Source organism: Coprinopsis cinerea (assembly GCF_000182895.1).
Source record: "Coprinopsis cinerea okayama7#130 chromosome 2 map unlocalized cont3.2, whole genome shotgun sequence".
NCBI lineage: Eukaryota > Fungi > Basidiomycota > Agaricomycetes > Agaricales > Psathyrellaceae > Coprinopsis > Coprinopsis cinerea.
In genome coordinates, this window is record NW_003307543.1 from 3,273,287 (window position 1) to 3,295,036 (window position 21,750).

The 21,750-nt window shown below is 51.0% G+C and overlaps 10 protein-coding genes across 10 annotated transcripts; 8 read left to right on the forward strand and 2 right to left on the reverse strand.

The window, feature by feature from the left end:
• Nucleotides 1–27: 27 nt before the first annotated feature.
• CC1G_10401 (hypothetical protein) lies at nt 28–609 on the forward strand (the record flags this gene model as incomplete). Its single annotated transcript, XM_001839965.1, has 4 exons — nt 28–135; nt 214–324; nt 387–461; nt 529–609. The coding sequence occupies 4 exons, from the start codon at nt 28–30 to the stop codon at nt 607–609; spliced, it is 375 nt and encodes a 124-aa protein (XP_001840017.1).
• A 2,543-nt stretch (nt 610–3,152) lies between these two features.
• Nucleotides 3,153–3,667, forward strand: CC1G_10402 (hypothetical protein; the record flags this gene model as incomplete). Its single annotated transcript, XM_001839966.2, has 3 exons — nt 3,153–3,290; nt 3,356–3,439; nt 3,596–3,667. 3 exons carry the CDS (start codon nt 3,153–3,155, stop codon nt 3,665–3,667), a joined length of 294 nt encoding a protein of 97 aa, XP_001840018.2.
• Nucleotides 3,668–4,123: 456 nt separating this feature from the next.
• On the forward strand, nt 4,124–5,408 carry CC1G_10403 (mitochondrial carrier protein; the record flags this gene model as incomplete). The annotated part of the gene is made up of 6 exons (XM_001839967.2): nt 4,124–4,282; nt 4,338–4,408; nt 4,471–4,715; nt 4,774–4,795; nt 4,856–5,266; nt 5,328–5,408. Exons 1-6 carry the CDS (start codon nt 4,216–4,218, stop codon nt 5,406–5,408), a joined length of 897 nt encoding a protein of 298 aa, XP_001840019.1. The 5' UTR covers nt 4,124–4,215.
• Nucleotides 5,409–5,658: 250 nt separating this feature from the next.
• CC1G_10404 (hypothetical protein) lies at nt 5,659–6,764 on the forward strand (the record flags this gene model as incomplete). The annotated part of the gene is made up of 5 exons (XM_001839968.2): nt 5,659–5,708; nt 5,847–5,953; nt 6,147–6,204; nt 6,305–6,472; nt 6,761–6,764. 5 exons carry the CDS (start codon nt 5,659–5,661, stop codon nt 6,762–6,764), a joined length of 387 nt encoding a protein of 128 aa, XP_001840020.2.
• Nucleotides 6,765–7,686: 922 nt separating this feature from the next.
• Nucleotides 7,687–10,759, reverse strand: CC1G_10405 (hypothetical protein; the record flags this gene model as incomplete). The annotated part of the gene is made up of 8 exons (XM_001839969.2): nt 7,687–8,150; nt 8,397–8,650; nt 9,298–9,353; nt 10,157–10,274; nt 10,334–10,374; nt 10,452–10,468; nt 10,523–10,601; nt 10,670–10,759. 8 exons carry the CDS (start codon nt 10,757–10,759, stop codon nt 7,687–7,689), a joined length of 1,119 nt encoding a protein of 372 aa, XP_001840021.2.
• A 928-nt stretch (nt 10,760–11,687) lies between these two features.
• On the forward strand, nt 11,688–13,278 carry CC1G_10406 (hypothetical protein; the record flags this gene model as incomplete). The annotated part of the gene is made up of 2 exons (XM_001839970.2): nt 11,688–11,815; nt 11,868–13,278. Exon 2 carries the CDS (start codon nt 11,875–11,877, stop codon nt 13,276–13,278), a length of 1,404 nt encoding a protein of 467 aa, XP_001840022.1. The 5' UTR covers nt 11,688–11,815; nt 11,868–11,874.
• A 1,285-nt stretch (nt 13,279–14,563) lies between these two features.
• On the forward strand, nt 14,564–15,213 carry CC1G_14019 (hypothetical protein; the record flags this gene model as incomplete). The annotated part of the gene is made up of 3 exons (XM_002911935.1): nt 14,564–14,584; nt 14,904–15,011; nt 15,178–15,213. 3 exons carry the CDS (start codon nt 14,564–14,566, stop codon nt 15,211–15,213), a joined length of 165 nt encoding a protein of 54 aa, XP_002911981.1.
• A 229-nt stretch (nt 15,214–15,442) lies between these two features.
• CC1G_10408 (O-methylsterigmatocystin oxidoreductase) lies at nt 15,443–17,625 on the forward strand (the record flags this gene model as incomplete). The annotated part of the gene is made up of 11 exons (XM_001839972.2): nt 15,443–15,692; nt 15,746–15,875; nt 15,931–16,119; nt 16,177–16,441; nt 16,496–16,625; nt 16,687–16,700; nt 16,760–16,949; nt 17,003–17,084; nt 17,138–17,269; nt 17,336–17,479; nt 17,538–17,625. The coding sequence occupies 11 exons, from the start codon at nt 15,443–15,445 to the stop codon at nt 17,623–17,625; spliced, it is 1,614 nt and encodes a 537-aa protein (XP_001840024.2).
• Nucleotides 17,626–18,077: 452 nt separating this feature from the next.
• CC1G_10409 (oxidoreductase A;oxidoreductase/cytochrome P450 monooxygenase) lies at nt 18,078–20,223 on the forward strand (the record flags this gene model as incomplete). The annotated part of the gene is made up of 11 exons (XM_001839973.2): nt 18,078–18,318; nt 18,392–18,503; nt 18,566–18,757; nt 18,807–19,071; nt 19,126–19,255; nt 19,313–19,326; nt 19,388–19,577; nt 19,637–19,718; nt 19,775–19,903; nt 19,954–20,097; nt 20,154–20,223. 11 exons carry the CDS (start codon nt 18,078–18,080, stop codon nt 20,221–20,223), a joined length of 1,569 nt encoding a protein of 522 aa, XP_001840025.2.
• Nucleotides 20,224–20,490: 267 nt separating this feature from the next.
• Nucleotides 20,491–21,458, reverse strand: CC1G_10410 (hypothetical protein; the record flags this gene model as incomplete). The annotated part of the gene is made up of 4 exons (XM_001839974.2): nt 20,491–20,808; nt 20,861–21,218; nt 21,289–21,342; nt 21,403–21,458. The coding sequence occupies 4 exons, from the start codon at nt 21,456–21,458 to the stop codon at nt 20,491–20,493; spliced, it is 786 nt and encodes a 261-aa protein (XP_001840026.2).
• Nucleotides 21,459–21,750: the final 292 nt, after the last annotated feature.

Sequence of the window (21,750 nt, forward strand, 5' to 3'; positions counted from 1 at the left end):
CTTCCCTGCGGTACCCTGCCAAAGACCATGTCTGAGGGATTTACGTTCGCGGACAGATCCGCTCTTCGGAGTGTTTACATTCGTGATAGGCAGGAGGCTGGGACCCGTGGCCTCGACTTTGCCTCTGCAGATAGAGTCAGTCTCTTTTCGACGCGCGCCCTTTCCTTTCCACTGATAATATTCCACTCGTCTCTCGTGCTCCCCATTCTTTAGACCTTCAATTATGGCCAGGAGACATTCTCGGATCGCATTTACAACTACCGCACGGGGAGTCAGGAAAAAAAGGATACAAACGGCGGAGGGGTCAAAGTCAGAGACGCGACGGTACGTTGTTGATCCATGAGCCCGACAACGCAACTGAATATTGACGCGTCATTTACGCATAGGATCGAGGTCTTGGTATAGGTGAGGGTGGTGCGGCCCTCGGGTTAGCGCGGTGGCTCGTAAACGGTAACGACGCTGTGAGTATGGCGTCCAATTGAAACTTTACCTCGCCTCTGGGTTTTCGAGCTAACACATCGCCAACAGGCCTTTGCGACAGTCGCCATCTTCCTCTTCGGTGTCGTGTCTACGATTGCCGTCCACGTTGCGTACCACTTCAACACGTAGGAGTCGATCTGGAACCGCCTCTTGTTGGCCATCCGTTTCCTTGGCATAGGGAGCCACCCCAAAATGGATATCCTGGTATGCTACCCCTCACTCTTTTCGCCCTGGACACTGTAGTAAATCTGTAGCTTGATGATCATATGCTAATGTACACCTTGACTCTTGTGTGAACCGCACTGCACTTATCCTGGGGTCGCACCAAAGTACTCTATTCCACGGCCTTAAGTTCTTTCATTGTTCTCACAGCGACCCACTCTGAGGCTTCACCCTGAATCGCGAATAGTGAGAATGGAAAGGAGATATCAGATCTTCTATCTAACCCTGACGAGTTATGAACGTGCCCCCGGCCCCCAAAAGTACTCGCTGCCGTTTGGGGTTCGATCTGGGTGAAATTGTTTAGGACCGCCCGCAAGCGCCCATTGGCTTCCAATTTCGCCTTCGAGCAAGGTTGCAATGCATATGGGGAAGTGATCGCCTACCGTAAACCCTATTGGCCATTATATTACATACTTACTACTATCTGTCAATACATAGCGCATCCAGTGCTGTGGCTCAGCTGTCGGGATTATGGATGCAGCAGGAACCGGTGCCCGGCGCCAACTTGTTGAACTGCAATTCCGCACGTCTCATTTTCCATGACATTCTCGTCATTTTCGGAGCGGCACGCGACATTAGTAGGCTTCTACAACCAAATATTGACAGGAAGGTACGAGAACCTTAGCCAGGAATTTAGTCGGTACCAGGGCGGCGCTGTTAAGCGCCCATGTCATTTCGGTGACCTCGAGGCTATTTGCCAAGGAGTCAGGCATTCGCTAGCGACATATCCGTGATTTCTTCCTCTGTCTATAGCTAGGGTGTGTCCGTGTTTCAGTTTCAAGGTAACCAGTACCTATTACATAGCCCACCACCAGTATTCTGGTACAGCTATCGCTTGTCGCCTCGAGTCGAAGGAAGGCAGGGGGAATCAGGATTGCTAGCGACTGGATAATTGACTCCGTTGGAACAACACCTCGGCAGGTGTAAGCGACAACTGTAGTACATAGACGTACGCAGCTATTAGCGCGTTATAAAATAGGCGCCCGCGGTTCTGTTGTCTCCTCGAAGGGCGTTTCCATCGGAGAACAGTAAGTCGCTTCCTGCCACCAGTACTGCTTGCTAAACGTAAGTACTACGAGTCAGTTTGGTCTGAAAGGTTTTCGATGACTCGTGTGTAGGAATAGGAACTAATCATGTACATACCTTGCGGAACATTTTTGATACATACGAGTATAACCAGTTAGACTCGATTTGGCAAGGAACCACGAGGCGTGCGCTAGATCCGTGCAAAGGTTTAGCCGCTAAACAATCACAGACCTTTGAATTACACACACACACACACACACACACACAGCATCTGTGGCACAAAGTATTTGAAATTGACATTATTCGCCGTTTGACGTTGACGTTGATGCCCTTTTGAATAGTTTTTACCGCATGCACACTTACTTCCGACAATTCAATTGCCTCTATCGCCCCCCGCCCATTACCTCAATTCATTGGAACAGGCAACGGATCGCGAATGGTCGCCTTCCTCATCCGCGTTAAGTAGGAAATGATCGTTTCCGCGTTCAAGTTGGGGAATGTGTGTCATAGGGATGTGACGAGGCTCTGAATGATATTCTTCGTTACGTATACGTACGAGTGCACACAGAGAGAATCTTCCAGTTAAGGTTCTGTTTATTCGGAGCCCGTCTGTCGGTTTTGCAGGGTGCAGGGACGGGACAGGTTAACGTTGGTACTTATCGCTGAATCCAGTCTGTTAATCATTTTGTGATCAATGCTCCCTATAGCTACGTATGTATGTCACGGTAAGTAATGGCGGACGTGTGATGATACGAACATGTCAGATCAATATACTGAATACCTCGAGTAATTTCGAATGAACACTTTCCGCATGTATACATAGCAGGCAGATTTTTACGAAGTTCGTGAACTAGATGTGGTGGAACGTGTATTCATTTCCCAGTCACAATCGAAAGCAAAGTGGTCTTTAAACGTTAGTGATCATTTCAATCCGATTTGAATAAGGAAAGGATTTTGGGCGCTCGTGCCACTCTGAGGCTGAGCCATGGGACGAGCGACAGCCTGCAAATGGGCAGGGCAAGGCTGTGTAGTATAACCGACGCGTAAGCTTTAGGTCTCGTTTTCGCCAAAATGGGAGGCTCATCACCTCGAGGCGGAGTCGAACCTTGCCCTTTTGGTGTCATCGACCAGTGAGGGTTTCCCTGAGAAGAAACGTCCCTGCAAAGGTGTGCGACCGTGACATCACATTAAAGGTGGCAACGGTAACCCAATGATTAGTAGTAGTATCCCATTGGGGACCTAACATTTTGAGCAGCGGAGCGCGAGGAGGAGGTTGTTCTGAAGCCCATGAGACCCCCCAATTTGGCAAGGTGAGGTCGGCCAGAAAATATAAAAACCCCTTCCTCCCTCCCCAGAGCTTCAACCCACATCTCCCTTTGAATCCCCCAGCCTCAATACCCTCAACCGCTCTTAGCGCCGACCCCATGTCGATGAACACCGACAGCAACGCAGACTCTAACGGCGGCGTCACCTACCGGGAGATCTGCCCCCAGAGGCGGATTTACCTCAGGGATAGGCAGTTCGTAGTGCAGAAGGAGATCGTTAGTGACGGTCCGGACATTGTGAGTACATACCAAGAACCTGGTCGACGGTTATGGATGGCTGGCTGATGGAATACTACTATTAGAACTGCGGTCGAGAAATCAATTCGACCCGACATTTCTTCTATAAGGCCACGAGTGAGGCACCTATTAGTGTTACCTACCATAAGGTCTGTCCAGTCTCCGTGGTTCATTTCTCGATGTAAGGCTAATTCTGCCATTCACCGGTACATCTACCCTCCGCCTTGAAGCTTTTGGTGCGTCCCTTTCACTACGTTCACGCATACCATCGTTCGAAGCTGACATGGTTTACGCGTACGCTGTAGGTTATCATCACGGGAGTTGCATGCGGAGTGTGCATCCCCTTCGCTATTGGCCTCGCCACGAAGATCTTCTAGAGACTCCAGCAACTCACCTCCGTCGACATTCATACATCTTTTCCTCTGCTGTAGAATACCGTTTTCATAGATCCACATGGTATACTGCTTTCAGGTTTTTATGCCAATGGGCTGTGAGGTATAGCTTCTCGTTGAAAGCTATGTATCCCAAATGTGCGAACTCCAAGCGAACACACCGTTCAACTTCGGTTTTACAGCTGCATTTCGTACAGCGGAGTAAGTTCATGCGAGTCGTCACGAAAAATGGTCGGGCCAAGGTATCAGGGGAATTAAACATACCACCGTTTTATCATCTCAGCAGACGAGATCTCGCTCAATTCCATGTCGGTCTACACCTACATAGGCTCAGAAGAGAACGAGGAGGGTCGGTCTGACGGATCAGCGCTAAAAAAGACCCGTGTTTGGCCCTGTTTCTCCGGGATCAAATTTCGGGGCGCCACGCTGGTGCGCTGTAGACTTTTTGCTCAGCACCTTGCTCTCTTCAAAAGGCCCCCAAGGTCCCGCCTGCCCTTTTCCTGGTTTCCTCAATTAATACACATCCTCCAAAAATGTCGCCAGCACCAACATCAGGCAAGGACTCTGGCACTGCCAGGATTCTGGGTTCCGGGACTTCAGGTGCGTTCTTCGTCGTGTCATTACCAGCTCACGAGTTTTTAAAACGGTGTGTTAGGTATTGCTGAGCTGCTCATTTTCCACCCCGTGGACACCGTGGCGAAGCGTCTGATGAGCAACAAGTCCAAGGTTCGTCCGCCAACGCTCACCGAACACCGCGAAATGGTTCTGACATGTCCGTGACTCGACAGGTCACGTTCGCAAACTTGTCGCCCATCATCTTCCGAGACGCCGCCACTGCACCCCTCGGCAAGAGGATTCTGTCTCTGTTCCCTGGTCTCGGATATGCCGCAGGTTACAAGGTCGCCCAGCGAGTGTACAAGTTTGGTGGTCAACCCTGGTTCAACGACTTGATCAACAAGCATTACAAGACGCAGTTCACCAATACCTTTGGAGAGAGGAAGGGCAAGATGATGATGCAGGCTGCTGCTGGAAGGTGCGTTCCATAACCTGGTCAAGACGCTACACGTCCTAACGCGAAACCCCACGTCCAGTTTGACCGGTATCGGTGAAGTCGTACGTACCCACCAAACGCGTGAAATCTCCCAACTCGGCCCGCTAACATCTGATTTCTAGGTCCTCCTCCCGCTCGACGTCCTCAAAATCAAGCGACAAGTGAACCCGGAGGCCTTCCGCGGCCGCGGCGTGCTCCGCATCTTCGCAGAGGAGGGTACGGCGCTCTACCGCGGCTGGGGCTGGACGATGGCCCGAAACGCGCCCGGGAGCTTCGCGCTCTTCGGTGCTTCGGCCGCGACCAAAGAATACGTCCTTGGCGTCGAGGACTACTCCAAGGCCACTTGGGGCCAAAACTTTATTGCATCCGTCGCGGGTGCGGTTGCCTCGATCACCGTCGCTGCACCGCTGGATGTTGTCAAGACCAGGATTCAGAACGCCAATTTTGATAGAAAGGTTAGCGGCGTCACGGTGGTGAAGGAGTTGATCAAGAATGAGGGCCCGACGGCGTTCTTTAAGGGTTTGACGCCCAAGGTGAGTTGCGGTGTGCCTTGTCTCTGTGTTCTATCGGGATCGCTGACGATCGCATGTGTAGATCCTTGTTGTTGGACCTAAGCTCGTCTTCTCGTACACCCTCGCCCAATCGCTCATCCCCCTCTTTGGCAAATACGTATAAGTGGACCACCACTCTCCTAGCGACCGGGCTATGAGGACGTGGTAGAGTGGGGGGTGTTTGGTGGAGATAGATAGATAGAGGGGAGGGAACTGGATACCCGTCGCTGGCTGCTCCAACCAACGACCCTTGTGACATGGGGAGGACGATGCCGATGGTGTGTTGTATGCTACGCCGGTGGTGGTGTGTATGCTATGCCCATGGTGTATGGTGTATGCTATACCTCCGCTGTGGTATACGCTATACTGACGGTATGTCGCGTGTCCTATGCCAACGGTATGCTGCTGCTGCTACTGCTGCATTGTACGAAGAAAAACCTAAAAGTCACTCGCTTTCCACGACGTATTTAACCAACCAGGCGATATAGAGTTACTTATCATTTATATAGACTAGACCATGCAATACTAATCGGGGCTTTTTCTTTTACTTATGTTCATGTAGGACTGTAGACTGCTCTCTCTCCCCCACTGCTCAATCTAATACGACATTCAAACGATATCCCGGTTTGGCTCTCGCGTGCGTCCACCAGTTCCACTCTTCGTCGATCGGTGAGTAGGGCGATCACTGGGGTCAGGCCTGGTGGTAAGGAACGCACGAGTCCTACATATCGGGGCAACTGGGATGACAGAAACCGTCAGGTACGCCAACGCTTCGGGTCCCTCCCAGGATCCTGGCGATCTCCATTGGAAAGGACCACGTTTTAATCGAAGCTTGATTAAATAATGGTTCAATCGACGTCAGGGCCCGGCGGCGATTCGAATTTTCTTCAAGTGTACTGCCAACGGGAAGTACTTGGGCAGTATGTATGTATGGATGAAGAAGGGGCTGGGACCGGCCTTGGTCTGGTGATAAAGCACTCTTTGACTGTTTGACACTTTGGACCTGGTGAACTATTTCAGGTCGTGTTCGATGATCGACGTCGACCCAGGTGGGAGGGGAGGTGTATGCTTCAGGATTCTGGAATCAGCGTATGCGTGCCAGACGCCATACATAAAACGAACGGGAAAGAAGTCGAGTAAACTCGAATTCCTAGATATTTTTAGGCGTACATATTGCGTACATACCATGTCAGTTGGAATCCCATTTTGAAGGGCGGGCCGCCGGGTTGAGATGGACAGAAAACGTCAGGGAACCTTTGGATTGTTGTTTTCTCGCCTTCAAGTTAGCCCGGAAGTCCTTGGATCTTGAGATCCATCTCACGGTGGACAGATTCAGAATAGGTTCATGTCTCCAAGAGAGCTGGAGCTGTCGATCTTTGATGAAATGAAGAAAACCGGGAACCGGCTCGGACTGCCAGGTACACAACCAAGAGCTTCTTCTGACATTAATGACACCTCCGAGTGGGCTGAGTGCAGTTAAGTATAAGGGTCTTTGATGATCGACGAACTGGGAGTCGATGAGGTAGGAGGGTCGCTCGATGGAGAGGGCGGACGGGTCAGGCTGGCCCAAGTGCTCTGTGGGACAGTAAGGGTGGGTTTAAGAGAATGCCTTGAGGTAAAGACGGGGCGCGCCTGAGTACGACCGTTGAGTGTGACTGAGGTCTGAGGACGTTGGTGGCATCCAGAACGTGAGCCCAGTGGTGAGTATGTAGGGCCACAGCCTACAGGAGAGTTGATGGGGAGTCGGTCAACGGCAGACAACCGGGAATCTAGTACAACTTGAGAGCAGAGAATGCCTGGAAAGGCAGTGAAAGAGAAGACGAAAAGCAGCGGTGCTATAATTCCGCAAGTCTTGGTATATGCGTATCGACGCATGAAAGGGAAGAGGAGAGGAGGGGGTATGCAAATGAAGGAGAAGATAAAGCAAAAACCGCCACCACGATCACCGGCACTGGGCACAAGCAGGGTAGTAGCACACATACATACATATTGCAATGTGGGAGGTATAAGGCAGAGTGACGATATCGTAGGTGGTACGGTAGATGTGACAACAGGTATGTATAGGAATGGAGAGCTGTTGGAAGGAAGGAAGGAGAAATCCAATTGCGAAAAAAGCCAATTGTAAGAAAAGCAAAGGTGCAAGTACGGAAGGCACATTGAAAGATGACGTCCTAGCGCCATCGAATGGTATTGTACCAAATTCTCGAGTTACGAAAGGAAAGCAAAACGACTATCTATAGGGGAACTAAAACTAAGTACGATCCACGAGGACTCGGAGGAATCAGGATCGTCGCCAACAAAATCACAATAGCCGCGGACAAATCAGGCTCGTCTCCGTCACAATAAGAATCATTGCCGACGCGAAGCACGGCCCCAATCCCTCCCTCGAGCCACGACAGTGATCACCAATGCGAAACCCTCGACCGCGCATGCCTCCCATGTCTTCCCGACTTGAGCGCGCGTTGCTCGACACCCCGTCGGCGTCGCCTAGCTTGATCGGCCCTGCACGCGGGTGGGTCGTTCTGCACGAACTCTTCCGCTTCTGTGGGTGTAGTCGAGGAGGAGGATGACGAGGATCCGGGTGTGGGCGAGTTGGAGTTGGTGTTGGAGTTCCCGCTAGAGTTGGCGTTGGGATTGGAGCTTCCGCCAGAATTGGCGTTCGAGTTTCCGTTTCCGCTTCCTCCGGGGTTGACGGTGGGGTTGGTGTTCCCGTTCGTGTTCCCATTCGTGTTGCCTGGGTTGGCGTTGGGATCGGCTCTCGACCCACCGGGTGGTTGAGAAGGGGGAGCTACATTCCCACTCCCACCACCGTTGTTCCCATTTCCACCGTTCGAAGGAGCGCTGGCGAAGATGTCGTTCTGCGCGCCTAGATGATGGGAATCGAAAGGGATATGGGATCAGTGATCCGTCCAATTAAAGGCTCCGCATCTAGCCACCTCCTGGCGGAGGGTGGGCGCTAGCGCCCAACGTCGTCCATCCCGATCAAATGTTCAAAGAACCACCATCGGCACCACCCCATCACCCCTCGCCACTCATCCCGCATCGAGTATCACCACAATCAAGAACGACCACACATCACCACTACCCAAGCATCCAAGAACTCTGTACTCACCATCAGCAAACCCGCACTTCTCATTATACCCCGGACTCTTCGGGTCACCCCGCCTATCCAACCCCTCCACGAAGATATTATTCCCCTCCAGCTGGTTCCAGTAGATCATCTGCTTGGCGCCGCGGGTGCACGTGGCGGGGTTGTCTTCGCACCAGACGGGGGGCTTGGGAGGGGCGAGCGGGGTGCTGATTTGGGTGTTGACGTTGGTTACGCGGCAGCGGAAGGGGGTGTGGTAGATGTTTGGTTGGCCGCATCTGGGGAGTGGGAGGGGGTGTTAGATTGGGTGAAGGGGGGTTGGGTGAGGAGGGGTGAGGAGGGAGGAAGAGAGGGAGATAGGGAGGAAGAGCAGGCGGGAGAAAGTTCGGGAATGGGAGGTGAGATGGGATGGACGGATGACGTACCCATTGGGAACCTGATATCCATAGAGAGAAAGTTATCGAGTTTCCAAGAGCGTAGAAGTACCCAATAACTTGTTGAGTCATACAATTCGAAACCTTGAGACGCAGATGAGAACGTACCCAGCCCCACTGTAACAGCGACCAGTCAGTCAGACCGATACCCAAGTATACGCTTGTCGGGTAAGTGAGAAACTCACGGCACAGATGCACCCCTCTGGGGGACACGCGGGCATCGCGGCGGGGACGTCGTACCAGACGACTCGCTTCCAGGGAGTTCTTCAAGTCGCAATCGAAGAGGAGTCGACATTGAAGAGAAGTGGCCATAGAAGAGGAGTTAGTAGAAGTCGGTGATAAGCGTCCATATAATAATCAGTCGGCGCGTTCAAATTCGGAAGTTCATATTCGAAAGTTCATATTCGGAAGGTTAGATTTAGAGGTTCAGATTTAGAGGTTCAGAGGTTCAGATTCTGAGGAGGACGTATAAGCTAGCGATCACGACTCACTTGTGGCGAACGGTAAACACGACGAGGTTTTCGGGTGTGACTTGTTTGATGTCGGACTAGTGGGGGTGGGAGTGCCAGTTGTAAGTTCAAACAAGTGGAGAGAGTTTATTTAGGAATGAAAGCTGAAGAAAGTCAAAGTTCAAGTTGAAGAAAGTGTAAGAATGGGACTTGAAGTTGAAGAGAATCCAAAGTCGAAGAAAGTTTAGGTTTAGCCCATCCGACACGTTAACATCGAACATCGAACGTTGGGCGGTTCGATCGAGGAAGGGATGATGTCACTCTGTTTCCTCGAGATCGACGACTCGGAGCAGGATAATCAATGATGAAAGGGAGGACGAGGATGAAAGGGGGGACGAGAATGAAGCGTGTGTAGGTACTCGCGACGAGGATGAAGAACACAACACAACGAAGCAAGTAAACACTCACGTTATACGAAATAGCAAACGCGGTTCCAGCCGCCATAGACTGGTTCTGGGCGTGCACTTGGAGGAGGTTGAGTTCAAGTTAGTTTTTGAGAGTTGGAGATGGAAGGTTGCGAAGCTCGATGCTCCAAGCGTGATGTACGAGCTCGATGCTCCAAGGTCAAGCTCGAGGTGCTAGCTCGAGGCTCCAAAGTCGAGTGCGATGTTCGAGCTCGATGCTCCAAGCGCCATGTTCCCGGCGCAAGTTGAAGGGGTTCAAAACGCGAGGCTCCAAGCATCAAGCACGAGGGTCGAGGCGCGAAGTTTGGACTCACTGTTTGGATGGATTATACAACCCGGTTCGTTCTGCAAAAGGCGATGATCGTCGTCAGGTTCAACGCAGGATGGACTCGGATGGAGATAATCAAAGGTAAGAGAAGCATAAGTAGATGACGTACGTAGTCCTCTGGATAATGGTTACCATCGGGCCAGTCGGAGGCATCGCGTCCACCATACGAGAGCGTGGTTTTGGCGCGGTTGGACGCGATTTCGACCATGAAGGATCCTCCTGCCGGGCTACTCTGCGATCAATGGGGGTGCTCGAATATCGGGGGTAGGAAGGGGGTGGTGCTCACAGATCGAGAAAGTCTCCTGGTGCTGGTGGGAATTCGTCGCACTAATCCAATTTGTAAGAATAGGTAAAGTTCAACTCGAGTGTGTCGGAGGGAAAGTGGATGAAATGAAAAAACTGACTCTATTAACGTGATGGACTGTAATGTGTTGTTAGGTTGAGGACAAGAGTGGATGATGTATTAAAGGCTTACACCACCAATCTCTGAATGGGAGTTGGTAGAGCGGAGAAACGATGTCGTAGGAGTTGTAGTCGGTTTGCCCGCTCACGCCCTAGGTGAAGATATCCACAAGCCTGGTGTCAGGCGGCCGCCACGCTGTACGGGTGTCAGAGGACGTACGTTGAGACAATACATTCCTTTATGGAATGCAGCGAGATGAGCCGTGGTTGCGCCGAGGAGCAGCGACGCGCTCAGCAAGCGCTTGAACATGGTATCAGAAAAGTAGAGTGTAACGAGCGTGGATAGTAGGTCAAAGGAGTGGACGTTGGCGTCGGTGAAGGCGCTGAGCTGGAAGGAAACAGAGATAAGACTCCAGGCGAGGCGAACAAGGCAGGGTCGATGGGCTGGCTAGAGTTCGAAGGGAGAATATGTGTACAACGGTCACCGGTTGACAAGCCCTTGGCTTTCGAGATTGGCCTTTGACCCTGGGTATATTTATACCCTGTACGAATAGGCTTTAGGAAATGCAAGCCGCTAGCCACGAAACCGAATGGAGTGGGGAAAATGAACCAGATGGTCCCCCCTGCCCGCTGGAGCGACGAAAAGAGGAAGGTGGAAGTTGAAAAGAGTAAGAGTAAACTTTTTCATTTCGAGTCGTGCGCGGTTGGCAGACCTGCCAAGTTTGTGCCTAGAACTTCAACGTCATCGCTCGCCTTGAGAACTTGCTCCGTTTGAATCAATCTCCATATGGCCAAGTCAGATGGGACGTGATTCTGCTCTTGGGCTGCTATCAGGTGGGGTTTCTTTGGAGTTTCAAGATTGACATGTCCATCAGAGACTATCTATTGGTGTGAATGTATCAAGATTCGAAGGAATGTAGCTTTGAACTCAGACTAGAGCTCGTCCAAGTCGCGCACACTCTCTTCCGCTCTCCTGACTACCATTTCGGATACAATGTCGCCCTAACAACCCCTCCGGAGCCTAACCAAATGGAGCGACCGTCAATGAATTGGCCGGCCGAGAAATGATGTCCGAGTCGGCTGGCCAAGTGATGAGCTCGTGGCAATGCCGACGGCCGACATTGTCGCGGAGAATCAAAAGATTGGAGAAGATCACAGGTGTGATGATCGCTGGCGGCTGTGTCTGGTCACAGCAGCGCGCCCAGCTGGTTGAATCTTTCTTTTGTATCAACTTATCGCTTCTACAAGACCCGGGGATCATGGCGTCCCAAGTACTTAATCAGAGCTCCAACGCCCAGCAATAATCGCATTTTGTCCTCTGAGGACTCTGCACGACAGGTTTCGTGACGCACGCGAGAGTCGACTGGTGAGAGCGGTTCCTTCCCATTGTTGTATTGATGTGGACGAGAGCACTATAGCGCGAATATGGACGACAGCGCCCTAGCTATACCGCTCAAAGACATTGGAATCAAGCTATGGACATGGTTCATCCCGCTTAACCAGCTCTCAGGTCCCTCGATGGGTCCCTGCAAGATCGACATGCTCCCGTTCGAGATCCTAGAATCTATCTTTCTCCATTTCCAAGCCGACTACGCCGTCGATGTTCCTTCTCCAACCCCCTTCAAGCCCTCGGGCCCACGCAAGGTCGCTGCAGCCCCAGTTGTCCTCGGGGCCGTCTGCTCGCACTGGAGGGCTGTCACGCTGTCCATACCCACCCTGTGGTCCAAGTTGTGGATCACGGTGCCGCGGGTGGACGACATCACATACGTGAATCGCTGGGTCTATCGGTCGGGGCTCCACTGTCCTCTAGACCTCCGTCTCGACGAGCCCTTGTCGCTGTCAGGATCGGGCCCAGACCCCGTCGTCCTGTCCCTTCTACACACTGCAATCTCCCAAACCCACCGCTGGCGGCACGTCGAGTTCCACCTCAAGTATTCCGTTGACCACTTTCTCCAAGCCGTTGCCCACCGTCCGCTGCCGGTCCTGCGCACGTTCGGGCTCAACTTCCCTTCCTCGTGGCAACTGCAACAGTCGCTATACGCCGCTCCTTACCTCACCTCCCTTCGATACGCAGGCCCCCAGATCAATCACTTGGCATGGGTCGATGCTCCTTGGGAGCAACTTTGCGCCATCGAGTTCAATACCCGTATCAGCTGGGACGTCCTCGCTGCTATCCTGTCGCGGTGTTCGAGATCCCTACGCCATCTCTCAATCGACCGTGTCGGGTTTGACGGGATCTTTCACGTCAATCGCGGGTCAATAAAGCTTCCATCTCTGCGAAGCCTCACCTTGGGCCCGCACCTTCTTCAACCGACAGAGTTTTTCGGTGCGCTGGATGTTCCGGGGTTGGTGGAACTCAACCTGAACAGGACGTTCGGGTATCAATACCATGAGGCATTCGAGGCGCTGTCGCGGCTTGCGTCGGGGGAGGGCTCGTTCCGGCTCCGCTCGTTCGTGTGGTTCGAGCCGTCCGGGCATGTTGGGCATCCGCCCCAAGATTTCATTTTGCATGCGTTATCGGCTCCTTCGCCCAGCTTCTTGGATCACCTCACCCATCTGAGGATGGTTTCTCCCGTCACGGATGCGCACCTCCAGGCACTCACCTGTGCCAAGGGGAGCCGGAAACCGTTACCTCGCCTTAAATCGCTGGTGCTTGACCAGTGTTGGTCGACGGATGGGGTCTTGTCGTCCATGGTTCTTTCACGGAATAAGACCTTGAGGTCCGTTTCAGCTGTCCTTTATGGGTCTGGGATGATCTTGGATCCCTGGTTCACGAGGGATTTGGCCTTGCAGGTCCCGGGTGTACAATTGGACATCCGGAAAGGCTGATCTTGACCTTTTCTTACCGCTTCCCTTCTCACTTTCATTTCTGTTTTCTTCCTCTCTATCTGTTTCTTGCGATAACTTATTTCTCAACACTCATTTATTACTCTGGCGATTTTGGACACTAACATATTTCCCTCTCTCGTTCTGCGGACTCTGGTGCATCAGAAGATAATTGTGTACTATTAGTGTTATCGGCAGTTTGATGCCGTTGTATTTGTATCTCGCTGGTTCGTTCTGTCTTCCGTGTGTTTTTATCGAACTACATAGTACTCCTCGCCCAATGCAAATGATTTCGATCATGCACTGCGATGGCTAGTTTACATAGTCATAGTCACGGCCTTCTACTAGGGCTCAACTTAAAGCTTAAACTTCTACCACAACTTAATCAACTACCCATGACGCTCCTTACTTTTCTTTCTACCCTAATTAGCCTACTTTCAGAGTTGTCTAATGAACTTCCGCCTTGCCTGGAATTCGATGTGCTGGATTTGGGACGATTACTTACGATTACTTTACTGGTGTTTCTTTGCTGATAATCATCGTGATCGAGGACAATGGAGGAAAGTCGCGGTTTAACTGGGCAATTCAAATTCTGCACGGGGTAATTTGAAACTGTAAAGTGCCGCCGGGTAGGGAGGGCCGTACGTAACCTGTTCTGTGTAACTGAAGTCGTCGGTTCTCGTCGCATGTTAAGCACGCTATGTCCTTTGAAGGTGTGCTATTTGAGGTTATGCAATACCAGGGACCCTAAGTAACAATCCGTTCTAAACGCCATATGTGCATATGTACGCTATTTTGAGCTAGGCTTACTAGAGTCCAACCACAGGTTCAGATTCTCCGCTCTGGAAGAGGGGATGTGTAAGCGGCTGGTAATTGCTGCCCTTCTTCCACTTCTTCAACAAACTTCTTCAAGCGAAATTCCCGAGCAAGCATCAGGATCCTCAATGCCAGAAAGGCACTGCTTGAGCCAACTTCGCGGCTTGTGCTCGGGTGTCTCGTTGTCCTCATTCTCTCTATTTACATCAGTGTTCGTTGGATAACTCCTTCGGAGGAGGAGAAGGTGCAAGTAACGATCTTTAACTAAATCTTAGAAGACAGGGGTGTTTAAGTCGGAAGCTTGAGCGAACTTCGCGGCGTGTGCTCGGGTGTCTCGTTGTCGTCGTTCTCTTTGTTTACTTTAGTTTCCGTTGGATAACTTCTTCTCCTTCCTCGGAGAGAAGTTGTAAGTGGCTGAATTTGAAAAGAGAGGGGTGTTTATGTTGGAAGTCAGAAGGGTAGTCCGCGACAAATGGCCGGTGTGGACGGTGTTGTGAGTGGAGTATGATTTGTCTTGACGCCACATCGACACATCGTTCAGCAGAGAATAGATCAGCATGCTACTGGAGCAAGCTCTGTTGTTAAAACACTGAAGGCTTGGTGGACCCAACTTAGACCCCTAGTCTCGAATGGGCGGAATCTCCGTTCAAGGCGGCCGCCAAAATCATCCAAGCACAATTCGACCCAGACGACCAGTGTAGACCTCCGGATCTATAGATAGGTCATACTAAGGGTACTGAGCATAGGGAAATGGGTTGTACAGAGGAGTAATGACTGACGCTCGAAGATTTGGAGACCGGCAACATCATCAGCATCATCGGCAACTCTCTGTATCGAATCTCCGCTTCAAGCCCTTCCCACGCATTGGCGTTGAAATTCAAAGAGCCTTTTCCGAAGTGCTCCTCGAAGTCAACCGCAAAGTACGTAGGCACAGTCTCCTCTTCTTCGTTCGCAACTCACTTTATGACTCAAAGGGAGGCCTGCTACCTCCTCACAACCGGATGGCTAAATTACTGCCGTGCTCGGTGCTCTTGGACGGTTGGCAGTTCGTCGAATCAAATGCCTGACTGGAGAACGCCTTCTCAGCATGCGTACACCGCTTTTCGTCCTGTTGGCAGATAGCCGGCTCTCATCTTCCCACCTTAATCTCGCCTTGTATGGTCTTTTTCTCTCAACTCGAAGCTCCCAGACAGCCCTAACGCTGTATCAATGGAGGTCGGACCCTGTCCTGAGAATCGACGTCGACCATCCATGTCCTGGCTATAAAAGTGACCAAAAAGGCCCCTCGCTTCGATTATAAGCATCCCCTTGCTAAGCAATCCCCGACTTTTGACGAAAGACTCTTCCCTCCATGTCTTATTTCATGACGTTTTGTGACCCGGTGTTTCCTCTTCGCTTAACGACCTCACATCGACTGGCAGTCCTATTTATGACTCTCCTCGGTGCGGTATCACTCGCTCGGATGCTCTGCAGGCGCAAGAGGAATCCTAGTGGATTGTCCTTGCCTCCAGGACCGAAAGGGCTCCCGATTCTTGGAAATCTACTGCAGATGCCCTCGGAACGTCACTGGGAAGTGTACAAGGAGTGGGGGAAGCAATACGGTGTGCCGCCACTGTATCCTCTCAAGTATATTACCGCTGACAACGATATTTAGGCGATATAATCTACCTGGAAGTTCTCGGTTCCCCCATCCTAGTTCTCAACTCTTTAGCCCCTGTCGTTGATCTCCTGGAGAAGGCTGCACCCATTTTCTCTGACCGGCAATACGTACCTGCCTATGAAATGTATGTCCACATGTCTTTCAGCGTCATGCCTTTCTTCACGCTTCCGGAAAACCAGGATCCGCGTCACTTGGAACTTTGTCACAATGGACTACTCCCAGAGATGGCGAGATCATCGACGCTCCTTTCACCAGTTCTTCCACCAGAGAGAAGTCCAGAAATATAGACCGATTATCGAACAGGAGGTACATGCCTTCCTGGGACGGATTGCGAATAACCCAAAGGCGCTATTACAGGAAACTCGATAGTACGAGGCATGGCTATCGTCTGCATGGACACCGGTGCTTATCACAATCCTCTTCAGTTGCTTTGGGGGAATAATTCTCCGTATCTCGTATGGCGTGGACGATTACGAGTACAACAAATCCCTCATCGCTCATGCCGAGCTATCCGTGAAAGGGTTCTCCGAGGTCACTCTGCCAGGTCGGTTTTTGGTCAATCAGTTCCCGATTATGGAGCACATCCCTTCTTGGCTTCCCGGAGCTGGGTGGAAACGTAGGTTGGAAGAGGTGACGGCTGCTTCGGAGGTTATCTTGGCGAAGCCTTTCAGAGAGGCTAAAGAACGAATTGTACGTTTCCGGTTTTGTTTTCGTGTCCCTTGGCTTGACCGTGTGGTTTATCAGAGGAGTGGGCAGGAAACTGAATTTATGAGTGTTGCCGCTCGCCTCATTGAGTTGCTACCAAATGAGGATGATCCAAGTTATGCGTCGGAAGAAGAACTGGCGAGGAATACTGCCCTCGTGGCCTACTTTGGTGAGAAAAGAACTCTCAGTGTTCACCGCTTGCAACATCTTGAACTTCTTTCTATCCAAAGCTGGTTCTGATACAGTAGGCGTACTACTTGGACTCCTTCAGCTTCCTACAATGCTAATCTTGTTGTCAAATAGACGGTTACATCGACTCATGCTCTGTTTTTCGCTCTGGCGACCCATCCGGAAGTACAACGCCGGGCGCAGGAGCAGATTGACGCGATCGTCGGGAAGCATCGCTTACCCACTCCCGAGGATTGCTCTCAGTTACCCTACGTCCATGCCATCGTCAAAGAGGTGAATCGCTGGCACACTGTCCTTCCTCTCGGTTTGTATTCTGGTCTTTTTTGGTCCTGTATAGAGCGTCTGAATTTCCCGAAGCCATTCCACACGTTTCTTCCCAAGACTTTGAGTACAATGGTTACTTCATTCCCAAAGGAACATCCGTTCTACCCAACGCCTGGTAAACGCTTCGCATTTGTCAGTTGAGGGCATTTCTAAAGCAACTCCGCACAGGGCCATCATGCACGATGCTAACACGTTCAAAGACCCTTTCGAGTTCAGACCAGAGCGTTATCTAACCGAAGACGGGAACCTTGATGCATCTGTTTTAGATCCAAACGCCGGGCAATTCGGGTATGGGCGGAGGTGCGTTCATTATTTCTTATCCTTTGGCTCAGTTGCTGATGTATAGACCATCAAAATGGTGCGCAGGATTTGTCCTGGTCGTCATTTGAGCAATGAAGCTCTCACCTACTTCGTCGCATGTTTCCTCGCAGTGTTCGAGATCAAGCCTCCAAAGGACGAACTTGGCAACTGCTTACCGATGGAAATGAAGGTGAACTCCGACCTTCTGTGGTGAGCTTAATTTCGACCTATGTTTATGGGCCATTACTGTGTTTAACGACAAATCCAGCGCCCCTGAACCTTTCGATTGCGAGGTTACCCCTCGTTCGCGCGCCCACCTGGCACTTGTCAGGGACTTTGTACCAAGCTCGAATTAGACTTATAAATGGGCGGTTTAACCGGAAACTCGCAGCCCCACTCCAGTTTTCACTGCAGCTTTGGGTTGCGACAATGCGCAGCTTTAGGGTTTGCGCCCTAATCGGACCTCAGATGATCAATGGACGTTCTACCAATGATCTGATCATGTCAAAGAACCACCACCGCCTCCACTTTTCGCAGAATTCCCTTCGCCGGAGAGTGCTGGCATAGACACGGTGCTTCAGTCCTGTCCAGTGATAACGGTCAACTTTGGTGATCATGAGGTAACAGTGGAGAATGAAGGCTTCGTTGACTTTACGGCACCCTGTCGAATGACACGAGTCCGGAGGCCCTGGTGTGTACGAAGCTTCACCAGGCTCCATGATTGGTGGTTCTTTGCCACCGCTATCTATAACCGGGTAGTATATATGGACGCCTTGAAATTCCCTCCGCTCTGACGCTTTTCCCTACTATGCCTCTCTTTCCAGATCTCGACTTTTCAGTTCAATTTGCAGACGCACCGACATGGGCACCCTATGCAGGCTTTTCGTTTGCTCTTCTAGCTTTGTACGTCGCGAAGAAACTCTTCAATGTGCACAGGTCTGCTCTCCCATTACCGCCTGGTCCTCCACGCTTTCCTGTCATCGGAAACGTGCACCAAATGCCCACAGAGAACCACTGGGAAGTTTACAGGGACTGGGCGCAGCAGTATGGTGAGTGATCTCCTCACTTGAATCCCACACCTCGAACTGATCTCACGAACATTAGGTGACGTGACATATTTAGAAGCCTTCGGGGCGCCGATCCTCGTCCTTAACTCGCTGCCCGCTGTCCTTGAGATCATGGAGAAGAAAGCTGCTATCTTCTCCGACAGGACCTATCTACCTGCTTATGATATGTGAGTTAAAACTCAACTGTCGCGACGTGCAACCCTCTTTCGCAATGCTTACTGCAATTTAGAATCAAACTTGACTGGAACTTTGGCTTGATGCGATACGGCGCTGCTTGGAGATCCCATCGAAAATCCTTCCATCACTTCCTTAGTCCGCAAGGAGTGGAGAACAACTTCCGCCCTGTCATCGAGCAAGAAGGTATCGCATTCGTCCACCGGTTGTTGGAGAACCCTGCAGAATTTTTCGAGGAAACTCGATTGTAAGTGGACATTAGCAATCCTTCGAAGCGCCTAACTTTTGATCATCAGCTGTTTTGGGGCCATCATTATGCGAGTCTCATATGGCGTCAACGACTACGAATACAACAAGAACCTGGTATTGAAGAGTGAATTTGTGAACAAGGGGTTCTCCGAGGTCACCCTTCCGGGTCGACTGCTCGTGAATCAGTTCCCCTGGCTCCGCTATGTCCCAACTTGGTTCCCCGGCGCTGCTTGGAAGAAGAGGCTTAGTGCGATGGCGGCAGCATGTCAAGTAATCATAAACGAGCCTTTCCGAGAAGCGCAGGAGCGCATGGTGTGTGTTGCGCCTTGGTTTCTTACACTAGGCTAATCGGGGCTCATGTCATAGAGGTCTGGCAAGCAAAACGAATTCATCAGTATGGCAACGAGCTTGATCGACGAACTACCTCCCAAAGATAGTCCCGAATATGCATCTCAAGAAATACAAGCGCGAAACGTCGCATTGGTATCCTACTTTGGTAAGCGTCCTTCCTCATTAGTACTTAGAAAGCGACGACTCATCAAATTCATTCCAGCTGGTTCTGATACTGTGAGTACACTGATCATCGCATGCTATAAAGTCGCATTCGATACCTACTCACGTCCCGCAGACTGTCACAGCCGCCCACGTTCTCTTCCTCCTCCTCGCCAAACATCCGGAGGTCCAGAGGCGGGCTCAAGAGGAAATAGAGGCAGTTATTGGCAAAGATCGGCTACCCACCCCTGCTGACTGTTCTCAGCTTCCATACGTACAAGCAATTATTAAAGAGGTCAGCCGATGGCACACAATTCTTCCACTGGGTGAGTTCAAAAATCAGCATGCGCTTCTAGTTTCGTTGACTCCTATCCCATTGTAACAGGCCTCCCCCATGTTTCCACCGAAGACTACGAGTACAAGGGCTATTTCATCCCGAAGGGCACAACAGTATTGGCCAACACATGGTAATAGAATATCCTTCTATGCCAAATTCACAGCGATAATTCTCCTGCGTCCTCAGGTCCATCATGCACGACGCCGAAATCTATCAAGACCCTTTGGAGTTCAAACCAGAGCGCTTCCTCAAGGGCGGCAAGATCGATCCTGATGTCCTTGACCCATACATCGGAGTCTTTGGGTATGGTCGCAGGTGCGTATCGACAGACACCGACGCTCACTTTGACACTTACATCCTTCAAGAATCTGTCCCGGCCGCCACCTCAGCAACGAGGCCTTGACTTTCGTTGCAGCTTGCATCCTGACGGTATTCAATATCGAACCGCCGAAGGATAAGGTCGGAAACCCGCTACCAATGGAGATGAAAGTGAATTCCGATCTTATCTGGTGAGTATCAAAGACGATGTCGACAGTACTGCCTAACGTCAGGTTTCAATTCTCAGTGCTCCCGAGCGATACACTTGCGACTTTGTGCCAAGATCAGAGAGACACCGTGCACTTGTTGTCGATTAGTTTACTTTCCCCTGTCGAGTTCCTCAAGTGACTTGGCCACCGCGGCCACTGTACTGTATACACTTCATATTGCCGCTCAGCTCGGGCAGGAGTTATCTGATGCCGAGCGCTGTCATACTCGCCGGTTCGAACCTGAGCTAGGTCATTTCTCTCGAACATCATGGACAAGTTCAGGCCTCGGTATGGTTTCTGGTCATTAAAATCGAATTAAGATACACTAGGCACAAAAGGGGGAAAAAAAAAAGAAAACTGAAAAGATAGACTTTTCTATGAGATTGAAAGGCTCTTGATCAACGAGTCGTGCGGTTCAGGAGTGTATCCCAAAATTGGGACCCAAGCACTATGTTCCTCAAACCAAACTAAGCCTAGAAGCCTGACGGACCGGTCATCCATGTTATAGAGGGCTCGTGCAATCGCAGATACAGCATTCGGGTCACCGGCCGCCACAATCTCAAGCTCGGCTTCGCGCTGCAGTTCCAGGATGTAGGTCCAGATATGACGCGCGAGTAAAGCTCCCATGTACGCCCAACGGTGAGGCTCCGAGTGCAGTAGATCAATGCTTACGGTCTTAACTCTTCCAAGGACCTATAGAAGGACGTGAGTGGTAATCCAAAAGGCGTGAAAGTAGTTGACTTACATCTATCATAACAGTGAATACACCATCTCGTGACATATTCGGAACCTTGAAGTTGGCGCCTAGGATGTTTTGTTCGCACCAGCGAAGGTCAGTGAGATCTTTCAGATACGAGCCAAATTTGTTGTCGACAGTTCGAAGATCCACGTAGCAAAACTCAGGCTGTCCCCGTTCGGGAACCTCTACCGGCGGGAATGTAGAGGGAGATCTAGGAAGAATTATGGCGCAGTCCGCATTGTTGTCCACCGATTCTCTCAGACGCTCGTCGGTCGGCTCACAGCTGAGGTAGAGATGGGTGGGCTCCAGGCGTGGGTCACCTTCGCCCAATCGAATGCGAGAGCCTCCAGGACAAATTAGCCAGCTATATCAGTTTGTTAAAAGTTTCGAGGCCGTGAGCAGGTAGACAAGAGCAAGGGTTAAGGGGAACATACAAGTTATCAGTGACTGCCTCTGTGGCATTGATGGCAAAGTAGAAGATATCCGTACTAAGCGACGAAACGATGAAATTAGCCGAGGGGACCATATGTCAAGATTTGAACACTTACTAGGGCGAGGATGGGGTTAGAGTAGACTCCGTACCTCCAGAATGTTGATCAGTCATAGTGAGCTTCAGTTAGGGTGAATTGAGTTGCGAAGGAAACCAATCCTGAATTTTCAGAGGCTTTATATAGAAGAATTTTGGAAGCCACAGGACACACATTATTCCTAGAGACGCTTTGACCACCGACCAACTTAGACAATCCATTTGCAATTTGGGCTATATTGTCCTTTCAAGTTCTGCACCAATTCGTAGCTCGGCGTCAAAGCGCGCGGTAACTAAGCGCCGTTGTCCTTTGTCACGCGGACCTGCCATTGTCAATGGGACTGGCACCACAAAGGGCCCTGGAGCCCAT